Below are 25115 nucleotides of genomic sequence, written 5' to 3' on the forward strand. Positions count from 1 at the left end.
AGGGGCACTCGGCAGGGCTGCCCGTTGTCTCCATTGCTGTTTGCTTTGACAATGGAACCGCTGGCGGCTCTATTCGAGAAATGTGGACAGGCTCTGAGGCCTTCAGATGAGGGGGCAAGAATACAAGGTGGCGTTATTCGCGGATGACGTGTTACTGTCATTGACAATCCATTAATTTCACTCCCTAATCTGAGGCAGGAGATAGAGGGATACTCGCGTGTTTAGGGCTACAAGCTTAACGCTAACAAGTCAGTGGTATGGCGTGGGGTGCCACTGAGGACTGCGAGGCGTTGAAAACTTCGTATGTCTTTAAATGGAAAACTAAGTCCATACAATATTTGGGGGTACAGATACCAGCGGAACCGTCTGAGCTGTTTGCGGTTAATTACCCGGCATTTCAGAAAGCGATATATAATGATCTCGACAGATGGACTCACACGGGGTTGTCTTGGTTTGGCTGGATCGCGGCTATTAAAATGAATATCCTGCCTAGGCTATGTATTTTTTTTCAGGTTCTTCCCCTAAGATTGTCACGGTCTTCCTGTCCGGTCGCAAGACGTCTGTATGTGCTTTGCTACTGGAATGAGAAGAGACCCCCGCTGCCACAGGCTGTTCTATATAAGAATAAGCAACTTGGAGGTCTGTCCAGTACCCAAACCTTTACTGGTCACTACTGTGCCGCCCCAGGGCAGATACGGCGATGAGTGGTTTAGGGGGGAAGATCATAAAACTATGGGTACACCTCGAGCAAGCTATGGTGGGGCACTCGTAGGTTGGGGACATCTGATGTGGCCTACCCAACAAATACAGATGGACAGGTTGGTTCCCCCCCGACAGTACAGGCTACCTTTTACTATTGGGACCACATGTTTGCTGAGCATCAGCCTCCTGTTTCGGGACTGGCACCTGTGGTGAAACAAACCTCTCTTTGGGCGGGGTGTGGAGAGCCCTACCTTTGTACGCTGGGCAGAGTCTGGCTTGGATATGATGGGACAGTTGCATGTGGGGGAGGATTTGATCCCCTTCGATACTTTGAAGGAAGACTTAAGGCTACGGCAAAGTGACTATTATGCTTATTTGCAGCTTGCGCATTTTTTAAAAGGAACCTAAATATGTTGCTTGTCTTAGGAGGGAGGCCACACCGATGGGGAAGTCTGTGTGCGGTTTCAGAGTACGGGGTATGATCATTTTATACTCATCCCTGGTGTCGCTCCAAAAGCCCTCATTATTACATAGGAGACGGTGGGAACAGGAGCTGGACTTCTCCTTACCTGACGAAAAATGGCTGCAGCTGGAGAAGGGGATTATGCGCTCCACGAGGTCTGTGTCTATGAAAGAGAATGCAGTTAAAGTGTTTTTCGGTGGTACCTTACTCCAGCGCGTCTGCACCATATGTTTGCGCAGGTGACTGATGGTTGTTGGAGGAAATGTGGGGCTGTTGGTACTATGGGACACTTATGGTGGATATGTCCAAAGGCCCAAGCCTACTGGAAGGCTGTCCAGGCGCGGCTTCAGAAGTGGCTGGGTAAACCTGTACGGTGGCATCCTAGTCTTCCTGTTGGGGCAGCGACCAGCAGGCCTGGAAGGGTATGAGTGGCTGTTGGTGAAGGGGGCCTTGCAGACAGCGAGAGTGAACCTGGCGCAGAGTTGGAAGTCACCTCTAGTGCCATCGCTGGTACGCTGGTATACTAAGTTACGCTATATGTGTGAAATGGAGAGAGACTGACAGCAGTAAAATGTAGACACTGCCTAGGTGGGAGAAGATATGGAAGCCTTTCTTGAATGTGGAGTAGGGGAGAATGTTACTAGTCTGAATGACAGGAGGGAGTTATAGAGTTGGGTATAGGGGGGGAGGGAGGCTTTGGGTGGGAGGTCGAAGGGATGGAGGGGTTTTTCTTTGGGGAGGGGGGATTTTACTAATGTATTCAACTCTGGGGGGAAAAAACAAAAAATCGAAGTTACCTGGGGATTTCTGGTAGATTGCTACAACTTATTGCTATTGTTTATTCCTGTACTAAGACTTCTGTTTTCTTATTGAGGTGTTATATGATGTCTACAAACTGTCTTGTATCAATATAAGTTCAATAAAGACTTCTATAACTTAAAAAACCCCCAAACAAAACATGAAATAACTCTCTCTGTTTTGTCTATATTAACTAAAAGCCAGATACTGCCCAAGGTAGATATTGAGTGGCATTAGACATAAATAATATAGTGTCATCCGCATATAAGAGAATTTTATGCTTTTTCCATTTTAACTCAATGGAATTAATGCATTCAGATTTTCTGATTCTCATAACCAAATGTTCTATAGCTGTGGCAAACAGAAGAGGAGACATAGGGCACTCCTGTTTAGTTCCCCATGCCAATAAGAAGTTCTCTGAGATACCGATTACCATTTGCACTTTTCGGTGCAGTGTATAGGGAATAGATCCACTGACCAAACGGTTGTCCTCCCCCCCACAAAGACCCATCTGGAGTGGCCTAGTGGTTAGAGTGGTGGACTTTGGTCCTGGGGAACTGGGTTCAATTCCCACTGCAGGCACAGGCAACTCCTTGTGACTCTGGGCAAGTCACTTAACCCTCCATTGCCCCAGGTACAAATAAGTACCTGTTATAATATGTAAGCCGCATTGAACCTGCTATGAGTGGGAAAGCGCGGGGTACAAATGTAAGAAAAAAAATAAAAATCATGGCAAACAGATAAGGCCACTTGACACGGTCAAAGGCCTTCTGTGCGTCAATTGCTACATATAGAGCCTAATATCAATCAGATCTAGGGCCCTCCTAACATTGTCCCCTAATTACCTATTTTGCACAAACCCTGTCTGATCTCACTGAATAAGCTTAGGAAGAATAGTATTCAGTCTGTTCACGAAAACCTTTGCTAGGATCTTCATATCATTATTTAAAAGGGCTATGGGCCTGTAACTTGCACACTGGGTGAAGTCCTTTCCAAGCTTGGTTAACACTACAACATTGGTTTTGTAGATGGAGATAGTGAAGCCCTACCAGTAACTTTGTTAAATAATCTGGCAAATATGGGTAATATCTGGCCTCGGCATTTTATAATATTCAGTTGGAAGCCCATCCTCCTCTGGGACCTTACCGTTCGGTAAGTCTTTAATTACAATGTCCACTTCCCGCAAAATATAATAGGAGTGTTTAAGGTTAATCTGTCCGCTTCTGTGATTTTAGGAAGCTCTAATCCCGCTATAAAGGTGTTAATTTCTTCTAACAGTTGAGTTAAGATGTATAAAGTGACTTGTAAAATTTCTTGAACTCATCTGCAGTGTCTCCATGAATATGCTTACACTTCCTTTTTGGCGATAAGATTTTACTTGCCCCTTTCCTTTTTTTCTTAAACTGCCAGTCCAAAAGCTTACTCATTCTGTTACCTTGTTCTAAGTAGTCCCTTTTCATTCTCCTATGTAAATACTCTATATGTTATGTGTCTAAAACATCTATATGATTTGAGAGCTTTAATTCTGTCTAGGAGAAGTTTGGAGGGGTGTCATTCATGAGCCTTTTGGAGATTGCTAAATTTTCCATCAATGACTGTCGTATGTGTATGTGTATACCTTACCTTGAATTTGTACCTGTCTTTTTCAGGGCACAGACCGTATAAGTCTGCCCAGCAGTATTTCCCGCCTCCCAACCATCAGTCCCGCCTCCCATCACCGGCTCTGGCACAGACCGTATAAGTCTGCCCTCCCCTATCCTAGCCTCCCAACCACCAACCCCTCTTCCCCCCACCTGCTCCGCCACCCAATTTCAGCTAAGCTTCTGAGGATCCATTCCTTCTGCACAGGATTCCTTTATGCATATCCCACGCATGTTTGAATTCCGTTACCGTTTTCATCTCCACCACCTCCTGCGGGAGGCATTCCAAGCGTCCACCACCCTCTCTGTGAAAAAATACTTCCTGACATCTTTCCTGAGTCTGCCCCCCTTCAATCTCATTTCATGTCCTCTCGTTCTACCGCCTTCCCATGTCCGGAAAAGATTCGTTTGCGGATTAATACCTTTCAAATATTTGAACGTCTGTATCATATCACCCCTGTTCCTCCTTTCCTCCAGGGTATACATGTTCAGGTCAGCAAGTCTCTCTTCATACGTCTTGGAACGCAAATCCCATACCATCCTCGTAGCTTTTCTTTGCACCGCTTCCATTTTTTTAACATCCTTCGTAAGGTACGGCCTCCAAAACTGAACACAATACTCCAGGTGGGGCCTCACCAACGTCTTATACAGGGGCATTAAAACCTCCTTTCTTTTGCTGGTCACTCCTCTCTCTATACAGCCTAGCAATCTTCTAGCTACGGCCACTGCCTTGTTGCACTGTTTCGTCGCCTTCAGGTCCTCAGATACTATCACCCCAAGATCCCTCTCCCCGTCTGTGCCTATCAGACTCTCCCCCTAACACATACGTCTCCCTTGGATTTCTACTCCCTAAGTGCATCACTTTGCATTTCTTTGCATTGAATTTTAATTGCCAAACGTTAGACCATTCTTCTAGCTTCTTCAGATTTATCCCTCCTAGGGTGGGGAGCTCATGTAGATGGGCTTCACACTCAAGGAGCCTGGTCCTTTTTGGAAACAGGTCTTCAGATCAACCTCCTGGAATTGCGAGCGATCTGGAACGTGCTAAAGCCTTTTAGAGATCGGCTGTCCAACCAGATCAGGTTGCAATGTATTACATCAACAAGCAGGGGGCACTGGATCTTGCCCTCTTTGTCAGGAAGCTGTTCAGAAGTGGCACGCCATTACGGCATGTTTCTCCAAGCTACTTATATAGCAGGTGTAAACAACAGTCTGGCCGACAGACTGAGCAGGGTTATGCAACCTCACGAGTGGTCACTGAACATGGGCATAGCCCGCAAGATCTTCCGAGCGTGAAGCACCCCCTGGGTGGATCTTTTTGCCACTCAGATCAATCACAAGGTCCCTCAGTTCTGTTCCAGGCTTCAGGCCCATGACAGACTAGCGTCAGATGCCTTTCTCCTACATTGGAGAACAGGCCTTCTGTATGCGTATTCTCCCAATCCTCTAGTAGGGAAGACTTTACTGAAACTCAAGCAAGACTGCGGAATCATGATTCTGATTGCATCCTACTGGCCGCGTAAGATTTGGTTCCCTCTTCTTCTGGCGTTGTCTTCCGAGGATCCGTGGAGATTGGAGTGTTTTCCAACTCTCATCACTCAGAACGAGGGTCGCTTCTACATCCCAACCTCCAGTCTCTGGCTCTCACAGCCTGAATGTTGAGAGTTCGCCTTCTTGGGTGTTTCAGAGGGTGTCTCCCAAGTCTTGCTTGCTTCCAGGAAAGATTCCACAAAGAGGTGTTATTCTTTCAAGTGGAGGAGGTTTGCCGTCTGGTGTGACAGCAAGGCCCTAGATCCTCTTTCTTGTCCTACACAGACCTTGCTTGAATACCTTCTACACTTATCAAAGTCTGGTCTCAAGACCAACTCCGTAAGGGTTCACCTCAGTGCAATTAGTGCTTATCATTGATGTGTAGATGGTAAGCCTACCTCTGGACAGCCTTTAGTTGTTCGCTTCATGAGAGGTTTGCTTTTATCAAAGCCCCAGGTCAAACCTCCACTAGTGTCATGGGATCTCAAGGTCGTTCTCACCCAGCTGATGAAAGCTCCTTTTGAGCCACTGAATTCCTGCCATCTGAAATACTTGACCTGGAAGGTCATTTTCTTGGTGGCTGTTACTTCAGCTCGTGGGGTCAGTGAGCTTCAGGCCCTAGTGGTGGATGCACCTTATACTGTTTCATCACAACAGAGTATAGTCCTCCGCACGCACCCTGCCGAAGGTGGTGTCGGAGTTCCATCTGAACCAGTCAATTGTCTTGCCAACATTTTTTCCCTGTCCACATGCCCACCCTGGCGAAAGCAGTTTGCACACCTTGGACTGCAAGAGAGCATTGGCCTTTTACGTGGAGCAGATGAAGCCCTTGAGACAGTCCGCCCTGTTGGTTGTTTCTTTCGACCCCAACAGGAGGGGAGTTGCCATCGTAAAAGGCACAATCTCCAATTGGCTAGCAGATTGCATTTCCTTCACTTATGCCCAGCTTGGGACTTGGCGCCTTCAGACTGCCATTATCTGAGAGGAACTACCAACCAAGCCAAAATATGACATTCTCAGATTGGGAAAAACTCAATCTCTTGCTTTTAACTTTGCTTGCTCACCCTTTGGACTCTTTCAGCTTGCCTCTCTGGTTGGTTGGAGCAAAAGGAACATCACCTTATGAGGGATTGCAGCTGCATCTGGAACAATGGTTTCTCTGGCAAGAGATGCTGCACAAGATTCTAAAGTGTTTTATAATTCTTCTTCTATGTGGGATAAGTATGTTGTTTTTTTCTTGTAAGTGTGAGCCGAGCCAATTGGTGACCTGTGTAATCTTGTTAGAAGATGGGTGGGAGTGGTATTTTTTTTTGGCTTAGTGTTTATCTAGAATGTGGAAATTAGTAGTAGGAATTTTAAATTAACCATTATTAGGCACCTGTATTATATTAGTAGTTACTTACCAAGATAAATAAGCAACAATATATTTCCAAATACTGGATGCTTGTATCTGTTTTGCCAGTATACCAGAGAGGGCTATTGGTCCTGGGACTTGAGATAGGTGTGAGAGGTACCCCTGAATGTCTCATGAGCTACAGTTGGGACCTATTTATCCTATGTATCTCTTGGGCAGAGCTCAGAATGGTTTCTGCACTGGACATCTGTAGAGCGATGACGTGATCTTCTCTTCATACCTTTTTGAAACAGTCTGCACCCGTTTTTAAATCATTACTGTTTGGCTGTCGCAGCCAGAGAAGAAGCTTCCTTTGGAGCTTCGGTGATCGGAGCAGGGGTCTCTGAATTCTTCCTCATTTGAAGACGCTTTGTTATGTCCTTCAAGTTCTGGACTATTCTGGTGAGGATGCTAAAGAAGGAGAAATTAGATTGCACCTGATAATTTTCTTTCTTTAGTACCACCAGATCAATCCAGCCTTCTGCCCTTATTTAAAGGCAAGGCTATTACTATGGTTTTTCTATCGTTTTCTTTACTCGAGTGCTCAAATTCTTCTTGTTGATGAGTTTCTTAACAATTTACTGTTGTAGTTGTGGTGTTTCTAGAGGCATTTAAAAGAGTGAAAGTTTCTTGTTCTCTACAGTTTTACAGGAGTTCTATTGCTGTATCTAAATACTGAAGTGACCCCTGTCGCTTCTATGCAGATGATATATTCATTTTCCCTGTAAACCCAGATTCTCCAGATATTTGCCCTCTTCAAGACTCTCACAGCAGTCTCTCACTGGCTTGATTCTCATCACTTGGTGCTAAACACACAAATAACAGTCGCTTGTTGGTTCCTAGGACCAAATCGTTCTCTGAATCTATTTAGGTCCACTGTCCAACCCACTGAAACTTTCTGCTAATGGTATTATCTTGAATTCTCAACGTTCTTTCTTACCACAGATTTTTGCAGTATGTAAGTCTGGCTTCTTCATTCTCAGACAGTTGCGTTTGGTTAGACACCACTTCAATCATAACACTTCCCATTCTCCATTCTCTCATTGTTTCTTTGCTCATTTCCAGAATGGACTACTGTAACATCATTTTCTTAGCGTCCCTCTGGACTGGCCCACAATGTGACTGATGGGTTGTGCACTCCTTTCAGCAGGTGGAGACTGAGACTCTTGTGAGAGCCAATAAGAGCCCTGGTTAGCTAGAGTGAGATTCAGTTTTCTCAGTCTCCAGCAGGTAGAAGGAGGTGAGTCCTTCAGTCTCTTTCTCATTTTCTCCCTTTTGGTTTAACAACTAAATAATTCTATTTATTTTCTGTACATTCCATGCTCCGGTTTTCTCTGAAGGTTGGCGGCTGAGATCCGTGAGGGTTCTGAGTAAGCCTTGGGGGTGCTAAACTTGGGTGGCCGGGTCCCTCCTCCCTAAATCCTCCCAAATGTTTGTTTGAGTGCGCCTATGTTGAGTTGGCTGAAGTTTTGGATTGGCACTGCCACAGCCCCTTTGCGAGAAGGGTGTCCTGAGAGCCGGGAGAGACAGCCACACTGCTTCTGGAAAAAAAAAAGGGTAAAACAGACAAGCAAAGCAGTTCTATTTTGTCTGTCTTCTGCAACCATACCCTTTTATTGGGTTCGCTGTTTGTTGACTGTCTTTCCTTACTTGGGAGATTATCAGATTTTAGAAAAAAAAATGTTGAGGTCGCCGGTCTCTGCTATGGCAGAGAAGCTGAGGTATTTCAAGGCTTGTGAAACAGGGTCATATAGGGCTGTTTTTGTGTAAAGATTTTGTGATCGGTCAGCTCCCGACGGTTTCTTTCTCTGATGATTAGGCAGTTTCTTTTGTTGATGCCACAGTTTCTTCACTGCTGCGGGAACCCGGTTATAGTCTGTTTCAGCTTTATTGGGAAACGCTGCCATTGTTACAGAGCCACACTGCCGAGGCAGAGAGACTGGCTTTTTGTTAATGCCGTGGTTTCTTCTCTCACCGCTGTGGGAACCTGGTTGGAGTCAGTTTCACTTTTGGCGGGAAACGCAGCCATTTGTTTTTACAGAGCCACACTTCAGTGGCAGAGATGCCAGCGTCTTTCTTGGGTTTCTTCTCAGCTTTCCTGTCACTAGCAGAATTTTCCTGAGGAATGAATTCCTTCTCAGTTTGTTTGGGTAACTGTTCTAAGCCTTTTTTCTTTTCCATGAGGCTGCTCCCTTTGCTCCACTCCCTGCTATTGCAGAGGGGATTTTATCTTCAGTTAAGTGTTCCAGGTTTTCCCGGGACCTGGTGGATGACCCTGTGTCTTATTCAGACTCTGATATGTTCTTGATGTTACAGAGTTTTCTGAGGACCCTGATTCCATGTTTTTGGTTCAGGATGCTCTTCTAACTGGGAAAGAGCCTTCGGTAGTCAAATTCTGTATCTACTGCTTAAGCAGTTTTATTCTACCTACAGTAGCTGTAGATGCATGGCTATTCATAACGTTGCTATTTCAGAACATTTCAGTAAGATACACAATTCAGGAGATGGCTTTCCCTCCTCTGGACTATTGAATTCAATTTTCACCTCTTCCTAGACATTCTTTGATGCCAGTCTCTTAGACTGGGAACACTGAATGCCGCTGGAATAACATAAAAAAAAAAAACCACGTTCATGTTCCAAATCTTAGGACACAAAAAGCTCATGGATTTGATATACCTCTTTTTCTGTGGGTACTTCGAAGGTGGTTTGCATTTCTTATATGCAGGTACTTTTTCTGCCCCTGGGGAGTCACAATCTAAGTTGTATCTGGAGCAGTAGAGAGTTCTGATGTTGTTTCTTCGACAGTGGAGAGTTGAGTCCTTCCTTGGGGGCTACAGGGGACTGCAGTGGGGGGTTAGTTTAGTTCCTCGGGTTCTCGACTCCCTGCGCTGGCTGTTAGTCTTCCCCTCTGCTCACTTTATGCCATGTGTATACAGTTTTGCCTAAATATTCCAAGTGTCATTCTTTTTTTTATTTTTATTTTTTTATTTCAATTTAAACATTACAAGTTGCATAAATTCACTTGCCATTGCAATACAGAGAATTCAATTATAGATAGGTATATATAAAGAAATCAAATCACTCTTCCTTAGACCACATAAAAGTTAAGGGCGTGACAAAGAAAAATTAAGGAGTTATACAGCAAGGAAAAATAAAAATTAATTATCAGTAATTGGCCTGGCCATTTTCTACTCTCTTTTTCTTATTCTCTACCTCTATTTCTGGATCCATCAGGTGCCTTTTTTTAATTTCAAAAAAGCACTGAGTTGTTCAGGTTCCCAAAATACATACTTGTTTTCTAGGTACGTTACTATGCATTTGCATGGGTAGGCTAATAAATATTTAGCTCCTATTGATCTCGTTTCCTCTCTTAATGTTAGAAATTTTTTCCTTCTGTCTTGGGTAGTTCTTGTGACATCAGGATAAATCCATAGTCTGTAACCGCAAAAAGTTTTCATAGAGTTTTTAAAGTATATCTTTAGAACCGAATTTAAGTCTTGCTCGAAAACAAATGAGACAATTAAAGTGGACCTTTGTGTTATATCAGACAATGAGTTTTCCAATATAGCGGAAATATCTTGCAATCCTTCACTTCCAATCTGTTGAGGTTTTTCCCCAGTGGCAAATTGACCTTCTAAGTTTCTATTCTTTATTGGCAAGTAAAAAGTTTTGTTTAGTGGGGGGATTGCTTCAGAAGGAAAATGTAGAACTTCAGACAGGTATTTCTTAAAAAGATCTGTAGAGTTTATACCAATTACAATCGGAAAATTTAAGATCCTAAGGTTCAATCGCCGGTTGTAGTTCTCTATTTGCTCCACCTTTCGACATAACTTAGTAATATCTGCCACATTAGTATTGGAAACAGTTTTTATTTCTGTTACCTCAGTTTGTAGTTGAAGAAATTGCTGTTTTGTTTCTTGTTTGGTTTCTTCTAACGATGTCACCAAATTATCAAGTTTAGTCCCCAAAAGTATAGTCTTTGTGCTGAGGTAGAGACCACTGATGTTAAGTGTTGTAAGGCCCTCCAGATGGAATCCAGAGTTACCACTACGGGAGCGTTCTTGTTCTCCATTTCCTTCCCCACCTTTTCTTCGGGGGAAGCCCTGCCAATAGAAGGGCTTTCCGTACCGACCTGCGACGGCCCTGCACTTCCTGCCTCACCCCGATTAGGTGCCGGCTGTGGTGGAGGGTTGAGATCAGGAGGCGATAATGATGTTTCGTGTCCCAAAAGAATCGAGTTTCCTTTCCCGATTTCTTGAGCGGGAGTCGCCATTCCAGCTGGAGAGATTGCTGTTGTATAGCAGTCCAGTGTCTGTTGGACCGGGGATGAAGTCCTGTCCGATGGCAGACGGACTTTCACCAACCCCTTTCTTTTCGTGTGGGGCATGTCGAGGAATTCAAAAAAGGTAACGCCAGCATAGAACACTGCTTACTACACAGCACGCGTGGCCGCCATCTTAAGTCACCGCCCTCCCAAGTGTCATTCTTAACTAAGTTACAGGTGTTTCTTGGGGCCTTGTCCATGGTCTACATATGTTACTCCCATAGTTAGGCACTTGTGCTGTTTTAGAAGAAAATGCCAGTTAAAGACACCTTGGCCATGCAAGTGACACGTTTTAGGTATGAGTTTATACCGCTGGGGCAAGACCCTAGTTAGTACTGATTCTATTACTGTTATCACAGTTTATCTTTGTTATGGATTTGCAATTCTTCTTCTTTCCTCCATGTCATTGACTACCAGAGCCCATTAGATTCTTCCATTATCTTCTAAACCAGCAAGTTCCCTCCCTTTACTGGTTTTCAGTCATTCTCCCTTCTTGCTACTCTTTGCTACCCTTAGTGATTGCAGCTTGATTTTTCTCCCCACTGCTGGTTCAGGGTGATAGAAGCAAAGCTCCTTACAGTTTGCATGGTCGTTGTAGGCTACCTTCCTAGAGCCTCCCTGTCGATCAAGTCTCCAGACGGGAGCTGTCAGGACTTCTTGACACAGGCTTTTCAAATTTCATGCTGTGGGTTCAGAATAGCTCTACGCTATTCTCTTCGTCTGTTCGAGGTAATAAGGGTCCTTTTAAGGCCAATTTTAGTTCTCAAAGTAAGCAACTGACCACTCAAGATCTCCTCTTGTCTTCGGGAAGCTTTCTTCCTTCATAGTCTCTGTGCGTTTTGGGGGGTTTCAATATCCAGCTTTGCCTTTCGGTCTCATTAAAGTTCCTCAAGAATTCATGAAGTTCTTGGAAATAGTAGCAACAGCTCTGAGGAGTTTAGTCGATCAGCTCGTGTTTTCCTCTAATAAGGGGATCCCTCAAAGGGATTTCAGCTTCTAAACCCCACCATTTCTGGGTGGCTTAAAGAGATGTTTGCTTCTGCTTAATGTTTTTCCAAGAAGCCAGTTCCGGAGGGACTGACAGGCCATTCTACCAGAGGGCAGGCAATGTCATTGATTAGCATAACGTTTTTTTCTTTGGTTCCTCCTTTTGGATGTATGTCAGGTCTTCCTTGCATTCCTTTTGAAACTTTACAGGTTGGATGTCCAGTGTCATCAGGAAGCCATTTTTTGGAGCCAGTGTTCTTACAGCCAGATTGTTATGGTCCCTCCCTTAAAGGTACTGCTCTGTTATGTCCCATCAGTCACATTCTGGGCCGGTCTGGAGGGATGCTAAGGAAGGCAAAATTAGATCGATCTTGCTAATTTGCTTTCCTTTAGTCTCTCTGGACTGGCCCAGATCCCTCCCTTTCCAGAGTTCTAGGGAATAGCTGCTTTCTCTGTTTGACTTTGGTGGTGATTAAAAAAAAAAAACACCCCCCCAAAAAGTGGACAATTGACTATAGCCTGAAGGTCTGCAGGTCTTCTGTATGCTCATAGTGGCTGTTTGAGTTCTCCAGTTGCACAGAAGCCTTTCTCCTTTCTATCCTGCTATGTCAAGATTATACTAAATCTCACTTTAGCTAACCAGGGCTTTTGGCTCTCAAGTGTGAGAGTTCTCAGTCTCCACCTTCTGGAAGGAGTGCACATACCATCAGTCACATTCTGGGCCGGTCTGGAGCGACTAAAGGAAAGCAAATTAGCAGGTAAGATCTAATTTCTCCTTATCTGGGTTGTCCTCACGTTAAAAACAAACAAACAAGCAAAAACTTCATAATACCATCATACGATTCCTATGCCATGCCCACTGTTATGATCATGTCTCTACTTTGCTCCAAGATCTTCATTGGTTTCCTGTCGAACAGCGACTAATCTATAAAACACTACTTTTCACCTTTAAGACCCTTGGAGTTGGTCTCCTGGAACACTTATCTTCTCTTACCATTCCTTACTCTCCTTCCTGTTCTCTGGTCCCATAATGACCATCGCCTAGTCCTTCCAGGACCAAAACAGGCAATTTAGAATCACTGAGCTTTCTTTTTTGCTGCACCTTTCCTTTGGAATTCTATGCACCTGACACTCCTTGCTGAACAATCACTGAAACAGTTTAAAAACAACTTAGACATGGCTTTTTACTCTGGCTTTTAATCCTCCTTGAGGGGTATTGTTGCCAAGCCATGGGACCAACCCTTTCCTTTTTCCTTTCCCCATTTCCATGATTCCCCTTACCCTCACTGAGACTTCCCTGTCACATTGTTTTCCCTTTAGAATGCTCCCTGTATGTTTGGGTTTGTCTCTCCTCTGAATATTGTAGTTCTTTTCGCTATTTGTTTTTTTTTGTAATTTTAGACTGTAAACTGCCTTGGTCTGCTAGTTAGCAAAGGCGGTATATAAGGCGTAATAGGAGTGGAGTGGTTAGAGTGGTGGACTTTGGTCCTGGTGAACTGGGTTCGATTCCCACTGCAGGCACAGGCAGCTCCTTGTGACTCTGGGCAAGTCACTTAACCCTCCATTGCCCCAGGTACAAATAAGTACCTGTATATAATATGTAAGCCGCATTCACCCTGCTATGAGTGGGAAAGCGCGGGGTACAAATGTTAAGAAAAAAAAAATTAAGTACTGGAGCTCCATAGTGTCTTTATGTGGCACATTTCAAATTTTCATTTGCTAGCCGATGGGTGCAATACCTGCAAGGTCTGGACTGATCTAGTGGAACTAAACAAAAAAAATTTGCAAGATCTAATTTCTACTTTTCTGGTCATAGACTGTGTTTGTTCTGATGTTAACTATGTATGTAGAAAACATGAAATAAAACTAGGCAATTCCAATTGGAGCACAAGGGTTTGTTTTTTTTATACATTTAGGCTTGATTCCCCCCCCCCCCCCCAAAAAAAAAAAAATCTAAATTTCTGTCCTATTTTCAAGCAAACTTAGAAGCCTAAGTTTTTTTTTTTTTTTTTTTAGATTTGATTTAGAAACTTAAGTTATTTATGGCCCTAATTTATGAGCCTGCTGCTGAAAGTTACTGCTGGGAGAAAAATTGCTGCTGAAAGTCGTTTAAAGCTAAGTAATATTATAAGATATAGCTTGTATGCAAAAGCTTGCAATGAACTTGAAGATATTGATTGAAGAAGAATATTTAAAGCAAATTAATGAGAAGCTTTTTTGAAAAAGTAAAAGTAAAAAAAAAAAAAAAGACCTATGATAGAGGAAGGAACACGGGTCGATCGATGACGATGTGAGCAACACCATTAATACATTGGGGCATAGTTCCCGGATGGTGGAGGCAGTTAAAAATCTGAGGATCCCCGTCTAATAAACAATGTTAATTTATGAATGAGAATGGTGGTCACGCTGTGTAGATTAGACAGTGTTTGGGATATTTCTAGAAATGAAAATTACTGCTAAGCACCTAATTTTTTTCCCTGTCCTAAATCTACCCCTGTTGCCACTAACTTCTTTTATGTTCCTGAATTTAGGAGTTAATGAAAGTTTGAGTATCAAGCTGTGCATTCAGCTCTGGTACAATTTCAAACATCCAAGTTAGGAGCATAAATCCTTTGAATATTGGAATCTTTATTACATTCCAAACTGATGCAAACTGATAGGGATTTACATGTTTATAACTTGAGTAAATAGCTTATATTCACACATTTTTACAGATTCAGACAATGCTGTTACGCTAGAATTGAACTTTGCGTATTCATCATACCACTTGAGTACTCTGTTGTAAACATAACAAATTCCTTCATGTATCTTTGTATATTAAAAAAAAAAAAAAAATCTCCATTTTGTTCTTGTGTATTCATAGACCTGATTTTTGGTACAGCGGTGGAAACTTCCTTGGTTTAACTCCATCTTATGTTTGTATATCTAGGGAAAGCCGCTTTGTATGTCCCATCAGCAACAGGTGTTGCCTATCTCGCGGGAAGCACTGATGGACTCCATTTTTGTTCTCTTTGAAGAATGCAGTAACCCTGAGTTAATGAAGATTGAACAAGTAGCTAACTTTGTAAAAAAGTGTAAGTTTCAATGGAATAGTTTCACATGTGTATTATATGTTAAGATGAATTTGATTCTACTTTATAATATTTAAAGTAGATTCAGAACTTAAAAAATTAACTTTTTTTAAATTTAACTATAATCTTTGTACTTCAGAGAGTTATTTGGTCTGAAACAGAATGAAATATTACGGGAAGATCAGCCTATCATAATGCCATTTTGTAGTGATCAGTATGCTCATGTGATGGTTTGTTTCTATATAATATGTAGAGGAAAGGGAGAGAAAAGACCAACCTTTGGCAAGCTATGTACACAAATTCTTTTAGTTTGGAGAAATGAAGTCCAATACTTAGAGTTAAACATGGAAGAGGCTGACTTGGATGCAGTGCAAGTCAGAGAGAGCTATGTGATGGGGATATATTTATTTATAATCTTTCATTTTACAAGGGTCACTTGCAAACAGTAATACAGAGATGACTGTAAATTAATACAATGAAAGAAAAAGTCTAAACTATAAAATATTTGTATACAATCTATCACTTTCTTAGACCTTAAAATGAAAAGGAAGGGGGGGAGTTTAATAATTGAGGAGATATTATACTAATATAACCATTGAAGAAAATGGCCTGGCCAGTTCACATACATTCTTATCTTAATCATAGATCTTATTCTCTAACTTCTGGGCTATCCGGAATTTTTTTAGTATCTAGAAACACTTGAAGCTGATTCGGTTCAAAAAAGACATATTTTGTCCCAGTAAAGTTTATCAAACATTTACATGGATATACTAGTGAAAATGTTGCTCCCAATTTTTTTGTTTCTTCTCTCAAAGCCAAAAATCTTTCTTCTGTCCTGTGTTAATTTCTTAATATCATGGAAGAGCCAAATCCTTTGTCCACAAAATGTTTTTAAAGACTTTTTGAAATATAGTTTCATAATTGAATTAACATAAATGTAAATCTTTATCATGGTAGTTTTTCTCTTAAAATCATTAGATAGGCACATTTTAGTTATGGAAAAACAAATTAGAAAAATAAAAATAACATCAAAAGCCTAGGTGAACAATGCAGAGTAAGGAAAATAAAGTTCTATACTTGTTCTAAGAAAACTAATTAATAGCTTGTATAACAAAGAAGATTAGGGTACCAAGTAAACAGTGAGGTGCACCGTTTCTCCATACAAAACAAGGCTCAAAAAGGACATAGAAAATGAGAGAAAATGTAACATTCTAACTATTTACAATGAGTATCTAATGGTAGAGATGTGCCCTCTTTTGCTGAAATAAGATAATGGTCCCAAATAGGAAATCTAACAATAATATCTCCTATGTAGTGAAAGAGAAGGCAATTTAAACAGCTTAGGGCAAACTAGGCAGTTGCCTAGAAAGGTTCTGGAACAGCACAAATACTGTCATGCAAGGTGCATAAAAAATCTTAACTTCAGAATCTAAACATAGAGTGTTTAGAGGAACTAAAGTTCCTTTGTATCAGGTGTTCAGCGCTGTGTGCGTCTGGTAGCGCTATACAAATGCTAATAATATAATAATAATAATAATAATAAAGTAGACCATAACTGCAATGTACTTAAAACATAAAAATAAAATCCATAATGGCTGGCAGAATAGATCCAGGGGAAAGTGAAATTGCTATGAGGGAAAAAACATGCAGCTGTGAGGCAACAGTTTACAGAGGTGCAACAAGTGACATATGAGACGGGAAAAATGTACAATTTCCAGGACAGTCTGGGACCACTGGTTAGGTGAATTAAAGGTAAGGATAGGTGCAGGCAGGATTAAAAGGGGTGCAAAACTTAAAACAGGTGAAGGAATATTGTTTCATATTGCTGTTCCTGTGGTTTGATTGAACTAAGGTAAAAAAGTGCAATAAAAGCAATCATTAGCCTGAGTAGAACTCAGGTTCATTGTGACTTACATAACAATTAGAAAACTATGAACATGTTCAAAATATATTAACAGAAAGTAAAATACATCATATAATGTTAGACCAGTAAAACTTGTTAGGAACAGATGTAGTTAAATACTTGGTTTTTAAGCAAGATAATTGAAATATGTAGGAAAAGGTAAAAGGCTAGGATTAACTGGGATACACTGGAGTAGTTGGAGATGGGATGAGGTAAATAATAATGCCATGAGTTTATTTGAGAAGCGTGTTTATTTCCTTAAAGGCTAGACTGAAGAAGCGAGTTTTCAATAGACTTCGGAATAACAAATAATCAGTGGTACAATTGATGGTTTTAGGTAAGGAGTTCCAGGTTTAGTGCCTTGATATGAAAAGCTAGCAGTATGGATTGTTTTGTAGGTTACTTTCTAACAATTCAAGAAATGTAGGATAAGATATTCTATAGATGATTTAGAGGCATTACTTGAGGGTAATTCAGTGAGGTTGTTCATGTGTATTGGGGCCGAACTATACAAAAGTTTGTGAATGAAGGTACGTAGCTTGAATGATATTCTATCTTTTATTGCTAGCCAATGCAAATCGTACAGAAGGGGAGTTGCTTTGGTGAAGTGTGGTAGTCTGAATATGAGATGTGCTGCAGTGTTTTCAGCGGTTTGTAGTTTTTTGAGGAGATCCCCTTTAAATCCTGCGTAAATAGAGTTGCAGTAATCAAATTTTGTTAGGACTTCTGATTTAACTAGGGTAAGGAAAGACTGATTTTGTAAGGAATTGTCTTATCTCCTCAATTTCCTTAATGAATTGAAGACACTTGAGACCACTTTGGAAATTTGTTTTCCTTGTCATCAAGCAGATGAAGCCATTACGTATGGGTTATGTCCATCAACCAGCAGGGGAGATAGAGAGCACTCAAACTTTCACAGTGCCCTCTTGGCCAGCTAGCTCCACTGCCTCTTCAGTATTCTCTATCTCCCTTAGCAGGGTGGCTGCAGCTTGTTCGAGCTCCAGAAAAATCTGCCGGGAGGTGGTTCCTGGCTTGCCAGTTGTTAACCGGGGTGTTGGAGGCTATAGCAGCTTCACTTTAAAGGCACATAGGTTAGCCCTTTCCCTGCCTTACCCATACCTCTGTGGATGTGGACATATTGCCTTGCTTTCCCTGTCCTTACCCACCAACAGTGGATGCAGGCATATAGGTTCGCCCTTTCCCACTCATCTGAGCCTCTGGAGTCTTCAATACCTCTGCTTTCCTCACAGCTTAAAAAAAAAAAAAAAAAAAAGTCGCGTCGCATTTTTAAACGCAGAGACGCTGGAACAGAGGTTTTTGACCTGATTTTCAGTAGGATCGTAGTTGTACACTAGATCCTTTGAGGTAAGAGTGTTTTCCAACTCCTCCGGGGTGGGCCCGCGATCGGGGCGATTTTGGCGCGAAACCGCCATTTTGGATTTTACCGCCGTTTTTTCGGCGATGGCTGCAGACAATGTAAAGCGCTGTTCCACTTGTGGCAAGCGCAAATCAGCAGCAGGGCTCTGTAAATCGTGCTGTATTGGCGTAGGAGCCGGCCCGAGCATGGCGAGCGATGTTTTCTTCTTCTTTTTCTTTTCTTCTTCTTCTTTCTTCTTTCGTCTCTTCCCCTCTCTGAGCTGGCAGCGGGCGCCATTTTGCTTACACCGCATGTCGCGGCCTCCGTGGACACGGAGAGACCTGAGCCGGGTGGGGCACCTCGAGATGAGGTTATTTCAGGAGTGGCTAGCACCGGACAGGATTTGGTGCCCAGGGTGAGATTTTCTCCCGGTATTTTGTGCTTTGCTGCATAAAGCTACATGATGAAAAGAGCCCTTCCTCAAGGGTCGCCTGAGGCTCCTCTGATTGCCCCCCCCCCCCCCGATGGATTCTGGCCTGGGACTGCCCAGTGCGGTTTTTTCCCAGATGCTTGGCCTAAAGATAAGCGCAGAAGGGTTAATTCCCCTTCAGATTTGGTGCACCTTTTTCCCCCCCGTGGTCGGGGTGTGTAGGATTCGGGAACTCTGACAGACGTTCTTGGTCTGAGGAACCCAGAGTCAGGTGCGGATTACCACAGGATCTGGATGATCCCTCCGCGGTGAGGATTTTCCACCGTGATGAGCTGCCAGCGCTTATTTCAGATACCCTGCAGGCCCTCTCGATTGAAGATCCTGACAGTGGCATGGCCTCCTCGGGTAATCCCAGGATGGCTAGTACCAAGAAGCTGCTCGGGCCTTCCCTTTGCATGACTCCATCCTAGAGCTTGTTTCGGCTCAGTGGGCTGACCCTGAGGGACCTTTGAGAGTTTCCAGGGCTATGGGGCAGTTATACCCTCTGCGTGAGGGACATATGGCTCGTTTTCAAATGCCTACAGTGGATGCCCTAGTCACTGCGGTGACAAAGAGAACTACCCTCCCTGTTGAAGGAGGTGTTGCCCTGAAGGATGTTCAAGACCGTAGGCTGGAAACAGCATTGAAACGGTCCTTTGAAATTGCAGGTCTCACTGTTCGGGCGTCTGCATGCAGCTGTTATGCTGTGAGAGCCTGCCTAGCTTGGCTGCAACAGGCAGTGGCTCAGCCGGAGATGGAGCGGAGCCCTTCTTGGATGTGGCTCCGCGGATGGAGGTGGCCTTGTCCTTTCTGGCTGATGCCCCTTTATGACCTTGTCAGAGCTTCGGCTAAACAAATGGCAGTAGCAGTGGCGGCTCGCCGTCGTCTGTGGCCTACGACACTGGGCAGCGACATGGCCTCTAAGCAAAGGTTGGTGAAGTTGCCTTTTCCAAGGACTTCTCCTATTTGGTGAGGAGTTGGAGAAAATTGTGAAAGGCCTGGGTGATCCAAAACCCCAGCGCTTGCCCGAAGATAGGCAGAGGCCTTCCTCTAAGGGCCAGGCGGTCCACTCCTACAGTACAGACCTCGCTTCCGTGAAGCTAGAAGGTACCGCCCGGGGCATTCTGCTGGGTTCACTTCACGTGCCTGTGGTCAGCAGAGGAACTCCTTTCGCTCGGACAAGCGTTCCGCAGCCGGTGGCTCAAGACCAGGAGTTCAGGGGCACCCTCTCAATGATTGTGCGCCGGCCCTCTCCTTCGATGCCTGTCAGCGTGAGGACGGCTTTCCTCTTTGTCGAGGAGTGGGCCAAGATTTCCTCAGATCAGGGGTTCTGGACCCTGATCAGAGATGGATACAGAATAGAATTCAACGCCCCAGTAAGAGACGTGTTTGTGGAGTCCCAATGCGGTTCTGCCGTCAAACGGGCGGCGGTGGAGGAGACTTTACAAGGTCTGATTCATTAGGGGCAGTGGACCACGGTGCCCTCCCGCCTGAGCAAGGCTGCGGCCGATACTCCATCTACGTTGTGTGCCGGCGAAAAGGTGGGTCCTTTCGCCCTATTCTGGACTTAAATAGAAGTGAACAAGTCCTTGAGAGTGCGGCATTTCCACATGGATCTCCTGCGCTCCGTCATTGCGGCGGTACAGCAGGAGAGTTTCCACGTCTCTAGACTAGAAAGAAGCTTAGTTGCACATACGATTTGGCCCCTGCACCAGAAGTTCTGAGTTTTGCGGTATTGGAAAACATTTCCAGTTCAGGGCCTTGCCTTTTGGCCTCGCCACAGCTCCCCGAACCTTTTCGAAGGTAATGGTGGTAGTAGCTGCTTTTCTCAGGCGAGAGGTATCAGGGTTCACCCGTACCTAGACGACTGGCTCATCAGAGCAGACTCTGCAACAGAGAGCTTACAAGCTACAGCCAGAGTGGTCTCAGTACTGCAATCTCTAGGCTGGGTCGTCAATATGGCCAAAAGTCACCTGACCCCTTCACAATCTCTAGAGTGTTGGGGGCCAGGTTCGACACAGCTAGGGCTATGTGTTCCTACCTGAGCTAAGGCGGTGCAAGCTTCAGAATCCGGTCCGTCTGCTCCTGAGGATGCCCCGCCGCGAGCTTGGGACATTGTCCAGCTTCTGGGATCGATGAACGCCACGATGGAAGTGGTACCTGGGCGAGAGGCAACTGAGCACTCTACAGTATCCCTCCTCGGAGATGGTCTCCTATTTCTCAGGATTACCCAATGCAGACTTACTTGGCTCCCTGCGGCCCCGACTCAGCATGGAGTGGTGGCTCTCGGACAGCATGCTGCGGCGAGGAATGCCGCTGACGCTCCCGTTTGTGCCTAGTGGTAACAGATGCCAGCCTGAAGGGCTGGGGCGCACATTGCAAGGGGAAGAATGCCCAGGGTCTATGGACAGCCGAGGAGTTCGGAGTGGTCCATCAACCGCCTAGAGTTAGAAAGCGGTGTTTCAGGCGCTTCTGGTTCTTTTCAAGTGACCCTGGAAGGATTGGCTGTCAGAGTGATGTCGGACAACACGACAACGGTGGCCTATATAAACGACAAGGCGGAACAAGGTGCAGAGCACTAGCGCGCAGCCGAACTGATTTTACCACTGGGACGAGCTGCATCTTCAGTGTCTGTCGGCAGCTCATATTGCAGGTCAGAGCAATGTGCAGGCCGATTATCTAGCAGGCATCAGATCGATCCAGCAAATGGAATCTGGCAGACGAAGTATTCCTGCAGATCTGTGCCAAATGGGGCAAGCCCGTGATGGATCTAATGGCGACAAGTGCCAATACCAAAGTCCCGTGCTTCTTCAGCAGACGGAGAGATCCTCGCTCGGCGGGGTTGGATGCCTTGGCTCAACCCTGGCCTCCGGGTCTACTTTATGTGTTTCCCCCATGGCCTTGATAGGGCGCCTGCTCTTGCGGAATCGGCTGCACCCAGGAGAAGTGGTCCTCATCGCCCCAGATTGGCCAAGGAGACCTTGGTATGCAGACCTCCGACAGATGCTCCTGGAGGCTCCTCTGCCGTTACCTCTGGTACCGAACCTGTTGACTCAGGGACCGGTAGCCATGGAGGACGCCGCCGCTTTGGTCTTACGGCATGGCTATTGAGAGGGCGCAATTGAGGGATAAAGGTTATTCCAATAAAGTTATTTCCACTCTCCTGCAAGCCCGCAAGAGGTCCACTTCCGTGGCTTATGCCAGGATTTGGTGCCTGTTTGAGTCTTGGTGTGCTTCCAGAGCCATTGTTCCAATGCGGGCTCCTGTCTCGCCGATTCTGGACTTTTTGCAGGAAGGTGTACAAAAAGACTTGGCCTATAATTCCCTGCGGGTGCAGGTGGCAGCGTTGGCCTCCCTTCGTGGTAAGGTGGAAGGCGTGTCTTTGGCTGCTCACCCAGATGTGGCACGGTTTCTTAGAGGGGTGCTTTGGCTCCGACCTCCAGTGTGAGCACCCTGTCCAGCTTGGAACCTGGGGCTAGTTTTGAAAACCCTGCAGTCATCTCCTTTTGAGGCGCTTCGGCGAGCATCGGAGAAAGACTTGACACTGAAGGCCGTTTTTCTGGTGGCCATTACCTCGGCGAGACGGGTGTCAGAGCTCCAGGCGCTGTCCTGTAGAGACCCATTTCTGCAATTTTCAGAGTCCGGAGTCACGGTTCGGACCGTGCCTTCCTTTATGCCGAAGGTGGTTTCAGCCTTTCACTTAAACCAGCCTATTTTCTTGCCCTCTTTTTCAGAGGAAGAGTTTCCAGAATCTTTTGGGCAGCTGCACTTTTTGGATGTGCGCAGGACTCTGCTGCAGTATCTGCGAGTTACTAACTCTTTCAGGACTTCTGATCATCTGTTTGTTTTGCTATCCGGTTCTCGCAGAGGGTCTCCAGCGTCTAAAGCCACTATTGCCCGCTGGCTCAAAGAAACTATCTTTTCAGCTTATCTGCTGGCCGGCAGGGTTCCGCCTGTAGCCTTTAAGGCACATTCTACTAGAGCGATTTCTTCCTCTTGGGCTGAAACTGGAGCACTCTCTCTTCAAGAGATATGCAGTGCAGCAACATGGGCTTCTAAGCTCTCCTTTGCCCGACATTACAGGCTGGATGTGGCTGCCAGGAGGGATGCGCGTTTTGGTGCACAAGTGCTAGTGCGTGGTGTGGCTTGTTCCCACCCTATCTAGGGATTGCTTTGTTACATCCCATACGTAATGGCTTCATCTGCTTGATGACAAGGAAGGGAAAATTAGGTTCTTACCTTGGTAATTTTCTTTCCTTTAGTCATAGCAGATGAAGCCATGAGCCCTCCCTGTATGATTGTCTGTATGCTGTGAATCTGTTTTTCAGGTTCTGTTCTAATTTCCTGAAGTTCCTTCCTTGGGAGAAAGTTGGAAAACAATCTTCAGGATTCATGTTCAGTTTAAATTTAAGAGTGTTCATTCCCTCCAGCATGTTTTTTTTGGAGGATGTGTTGATTCTCTCCAGGAGGCGCGTGTGTTCCCCTCCAGTTCTATAAATAGGAGGATGAGTTCATTCCCTCCAGTGTGTTGGAGGATGTGTGATTCCCTCCAGGAGGCGCGTGTGTTCCCCTCCACTTATACAATAAGGAGGATGAGTTTATTCCCTCCAGGAGGATGTGCATTCCCTCCTTTATGAGTTCATGCCTTTGTGATGGGCCATCGTTCGCTGTGAGGAAAGCTCTTGTGATTCCCATTGCGGTTTGCCATACTGCTTTGGAAGCTTCAAATACTGAAGAGGCAGTGGAGCTAGCTGGCCAAGAGGGCACTGTGAAAGTTTGAGTGCTCTCTATCTCCCCTGCTGGTTGATGGACATAACCCATACGTAATGGTTTCATCTGCTATGACTAAAGGAAAGAAAATTACCAAGGTAAGAACCTAATTTTCCCATCTAGCATGAGGAATTGGTCAGTTGTGACTCCTAAGATTTTCTTTTTTTTTTTTTCCCACTTTAAATTTTTATTGTAATAATTCTGTAACATTCATTTTTGCAAAGAGCACATCTTGTTCACATTTGCCCATACAGGGGCCATCATTTGCTGGACTATAACATCTTGAACTAGCGTATTAACTATATACACTTCTCCACAACACATTTTATCAAAATAGTCCCATAAGCAGTATCCGCTCCCCAAACAGACCGTGCACCCATAATATACACCATCACCTCTCCCGCCCCACCAACCACATCCTGCCCCTGCTCAACTTGAGAATGCCCCCTGATTCTTTGGGACACGCTCTCTGTATAAATCTTGATAGTATTTGACAAAACAAATTCCAATGTCTGAATCAGCATAGTGTCAATCTCCCTAGCATCTTTCATCTTTTGAATAAGGGAGCGCCCTCTCCTCGCCCGTAAATAACGGGCCAACATTGCACTTGAATTATTGGCAAACTCAAAATATTGCTGCTTTTAGCTTGGTTCTCATAAAATCCACACCTGCCATTTGCAATTGTGCTATTTCCCCTCTCACTTGCTTAAGGTCTTCCCATACCTGCGGTATAGGGTTTCTTTTATGCAGCTTTTCTAAGTGCAACAACCTCATCTGTAAAGTCATCGAGTGTTGCCCTTTTTCCCTTTTCTTGCGCGATCCCCACTTAATCAAGACACCCCTCACCACTACCTTCATCGCATCCCATACCACCCCATCAGTTACTTCCCCATTGTCATTAAAGTGACGGAACTCTTGAATAGTAAGCTTTCTGATCTCCAAGCAGTGACTGATTAAGTCTCCAGATTCCTTGTCGCCTGCATTGACCCAACCCAGTTAATTTAATCCACATTGACGCGTGATCAGAAACACAAATGGTCTCTATCTCAGCAGCCCCCACCATATGCCATCCACTGCGAAACATCCATAACCCATCTATCCGGGAATAAGTCTGCGCTGCATGTGAGTAAAAGGTGTAATTCCGCTGCACCCCATGTAACAACCTCCAACAATCCACTACCCCAACCCCTTCAAAAATTGTAACAATACTTTCCGCCCAGGGCCACTCTGCTGCCTTCCTCCTGTTGAGTGATCTAGTCTTGCATCAGGGGCAATATTAAAATCCCCCCCCCCACGACCTGCCCCCCTACAAATCCCCAAATTTCTTCTTTTAATGTTTGAAAGAATTCCCTCTGCCCCACATTTTGAGCATAAATGTTGATCAATGTCAGCTCCTTGTCCTGCAGCCACCCTCTGAGGGCCACACACGCCCACTGTTATCTCGAACACCGTTTTAATCACAAACCCACAAGTTTGTCTTATCAATATGGCCACTCCCCCCATCCTTTTGGTCCTATTCCCTGATGTACCACCGCTTCCCGAAAAGGCCTACAACGCAGCATGTGAGTATCTCTCGGTCTTGTGTTTCTTGCAAAAACGTTACGTCCCACTTCAGCCTGCCCAACTCCTTAAATACTCTACTGCACTTCCCCTGATTATTTAGCCCGTTTACTACTACTACTACTACTTATCATTTCTATAGCGCTAC

At 44.6% G+C, this 25115-nt stretch overlaps 1 protein-coding gene across 1 annotated transcript in view; it reads left to right on the plus strand.

The window, feature by feature from the left end:
- CIT (citron rho-interacting serine/threonine kinase) overlaps positions 1-25115 on the plus strand; it is a 1023678-nt gene that overhangs the window by 17485 nt on the left and 981078 nt on the right. Inside the window, 1 exon segment of the mRNA XM_030217566.1 lies at positions 14767-14911. Within this exon segment, the coding sequence (XP_030073426.1) occupies positions 14767-14911 (145 nt within the window).

This window comes from Microcaecilia unicolor, chromosome 11 (genome assembly GCF_901765095.1).
Source record: "Microcaecilia unicolor chromosome 11, aMicUni1.1, whole genome shotgun sequence".
Lineage (NCBI taxonomy): Eukaryota > Metazoa > Chordata > Amphibia > Gymnophiona > Siphonopidae > Microcaecilia > Microcaecilia unicolor.